Below are 2500 nucleotides of genomic sequence, written 5' to 3'. Positions count from 1 at the left end.
ACATTTCTAACCACATTTCAAGACAAAAAGTAAAAAGCCACAAAAGACGATGTTCGATGCTATCCTAACGTCCTTATCACGTAAAAAATGTTCAAGAAAAATTCTACAAATGTGGCGAAGAACAAACGAAATGAATGGTGGCCGTTTGGGTATTCGACTGAGTTAAGAGAGAGTTTCATGACGAAAAGCATTTCAAAAAAGAAACACTCGAATTTACTCTGGCAATTTCTCAAAATTCTGATATGTTGTGAGCTTCATTGAAATGCGCAGAAATTGCCGAAATTTTGCGCTCGGCAATTGCGCTGAACTTGCTCTGCCACCTGAGCTGTAAAGACCTCGGCGAGCAGCTAGTCACTTGCAAGTTCGTATTACTACTATGGTCCACGCAAATGAAGGATAATCCTTCATTGTCAGTTTGCTCCAAATGAAGCCATTTCAGTGTCCAAAGTAAACCATAATACTTCACTTGGAGCAAATTAACACAGATTATGAATAATCCTTCAATTTCTCGACCTCAGAGCTCTTCTCTTTTGCGCAAACAGCCCTGAAACATTGGTTTCATTGGTTTTCGTGAAGAAAAATGAAACGTTTTTCTGATTGGTGCATTCATGTTAGCACGAGGAGTGCGCAGGCGCCGTAAGGTTGAAATAGCAAAATTTTGGCTACCCTATGGCGCATGTTCTCCCAGAGCCTCGGGTCAAGCGCAGACATAAGATCCGAGGCTCTGGTGACGAGAATGGGTCAACGTGTGATAGCCAGAATATACGGAATCTTGTATATTTAAACATGTAACGCTAACCAAAAGTGATCATTGCAGTTAATTAAGCAACTTGAAGAGTTCTAAATGCAGGCTTCGATCAGTGTTCGACACTTGCTTTCCTAATAATTTGCCCGTTGGACAACCGGTTTTGTTTTTTTGGCTGCCCATGGCTTTTTTCGGTGGTCCATTAAAACTCAAATGAGGCTTGTAAAAATGTCACTTTTGTGTAAAATGGGTTTGACAGACCAACGCGACTCTTGCTGTATGTCCATGGTGTTCTAGTAGCCTTTACAGTTTTGCTTTGACAAGCATATCTTTAAGCGATTTTCCTTTTCTATCAGAGATCAAAGGAGATTCCTTATTCCTTAAATATCTCTCGGCTGAGATTAGGCTGGTTTTGAATTAAATCTTGCACGCTTGTTCGATAGCGTGTTTGGCCGTGCGAAAACGGGTTCGATTGTAACAAACATTCGTTTCGCGCGGCGAAAGATGGCGGCTACGAACATGTTCCTCCTACCAATCTGTTTTGAGGTTTGTACCATTCTCTTTTTAACAGGAAAATAAATGACAGCAAAGAGATGTAACGTTGTTAATTTTTTTATCGTGTTTGCGGTGACTACGTCATATTACTAGTGATTACAAGTCACTTTCTTCGTTGCGAATCAAAATCGTTCCGCAAAAGATTAGTCGAAAAAAATTCTGATTGACCGATCGGGCAAGTCTTAGAGTTGTTTTACTTGCCCACGGATATATTTCGTTTGCCCCGGGCAATCGGGCAAGCGTTAGCGTCGAACACAAATCGATGGTTCGAGTCCCGTCCAAGCCTGGGTTTTTTCGAGCTTCTTTGCAACTGATTGTCTACGTCGCGCCAAATTCTAAGCAAATAGGGGAGGGGGGGAGGGGGGCAAAAGCAACTGTCATTATCCAGACACGTTTTCTCTCCCTTTTCGCCAGCTCCAAGTATTTAGTTCTAAATGCTAATGATTGGCTCTTTTCATTGCGTGTATCTGTTGTGATTGGCTAAAGAAACCAGCGAGAAACGCAACCTTTTGAACTTCTCGGTCAAAAGCAAAACGAGCTAAACTAGTTCGTAAAAAATGTTGTACCTCGAAATCTACGTAAATAAAGAATTCTTTACACTTAAAAGAGAACGAGACAAATTTATCATACCTTGATAGAGAAGTTATCTTTGCTGCATTAAAAGTCTCTTGCGTTGATAATTCTTTTTGAAGCTGTTCTGATTTGGCGGAAAGCTGTTGTGATTTTAAACGCTCTTCGTCCAACTGAGCCTTTAGACTTCTAGAAAAAAAAAATGAAAGAAAAAATAAAGTAAGGTGTAGTACAGAAGATGACATATCTTAAACCCGGAAAAGTTAACGAAGAGATATATGTTTACCTGTTCTTTTCTTCAATTTCATCCTTCTTTAGCATCATGGAGACAATGGCTTGCTTAAGTTCACCTAAGTTGAAACAATCCGTACTTTCCGTTGAAAGGTTGGAGAAAGAAGCCCTGCCAAAAAGCTACCGTAGCATCCCTCAAAAATCGAATCCCTACATTATCTACCAATTTTTACGAGTCGGGTTTTGCCGGAAGGCGGGTGTACACGCATTGCTTTAAATGACACTGGACATCTAATTTCCGATTGAAAAGTGAGCGAATTGAGACTACATTAATAAATTTCCACCATAATTTACAATCTGTGCTTTATAGACCTAAACATAGTAGAGTGGAATTCCATG

The 2500-nt window shown here is 40.2% G+C and overlaps 1 protein-coding gene across 2 annotated transcripts in view; it reads right to left on the bottom strand.

Annotated features, from left to right (window-relative positions):
• The window catches only part of LOC138014584 (sorting nexin-29-like), a 32556-nt gene that overhangs the window by 9803 nt on the left and 20253 nt on the right, over nucleotides 1–2500 (bottom strand). For both annotated transcript variants that reach the window (XM_068861695.1, XM_068861696.1), the window contains exons 15-16: nucleotides 2157–2220; nucleotides 1931–2059 (exon numbers count right to left, since the gene is read on the bottom strand). In XM_068861695.1, the coding sequence (XP_068717796.1) occupies nucleotides 1931–2059; nucleotides 2157–2220 (193 nt within the window). The remainder of the gene's footprint in view (nucleotides 1–1930; nucleotides 2060–2156; nucleotides 2221–2500) is intronic.

Source organism: Montipora capricornis, chromosome 8 (genome assembly GCF_036669925.1).
Source record: "Montipora capricornis isolate CH-2021 chromosome 8, ASM3666992v2, whole genome shotgun sequence".
NCBI classification, from domain to species: Eukaryota; Metazoa; Cnidaria; class Anthozoa; order Scleractinia; family Acroporidae; genus Montipora; species Montipora capricornis.
The sequence above is the reverse complement of the archived record's forward strand: the minus strand, read 5'-3'. Positions and strand labels throughout refer to the sequence as shown.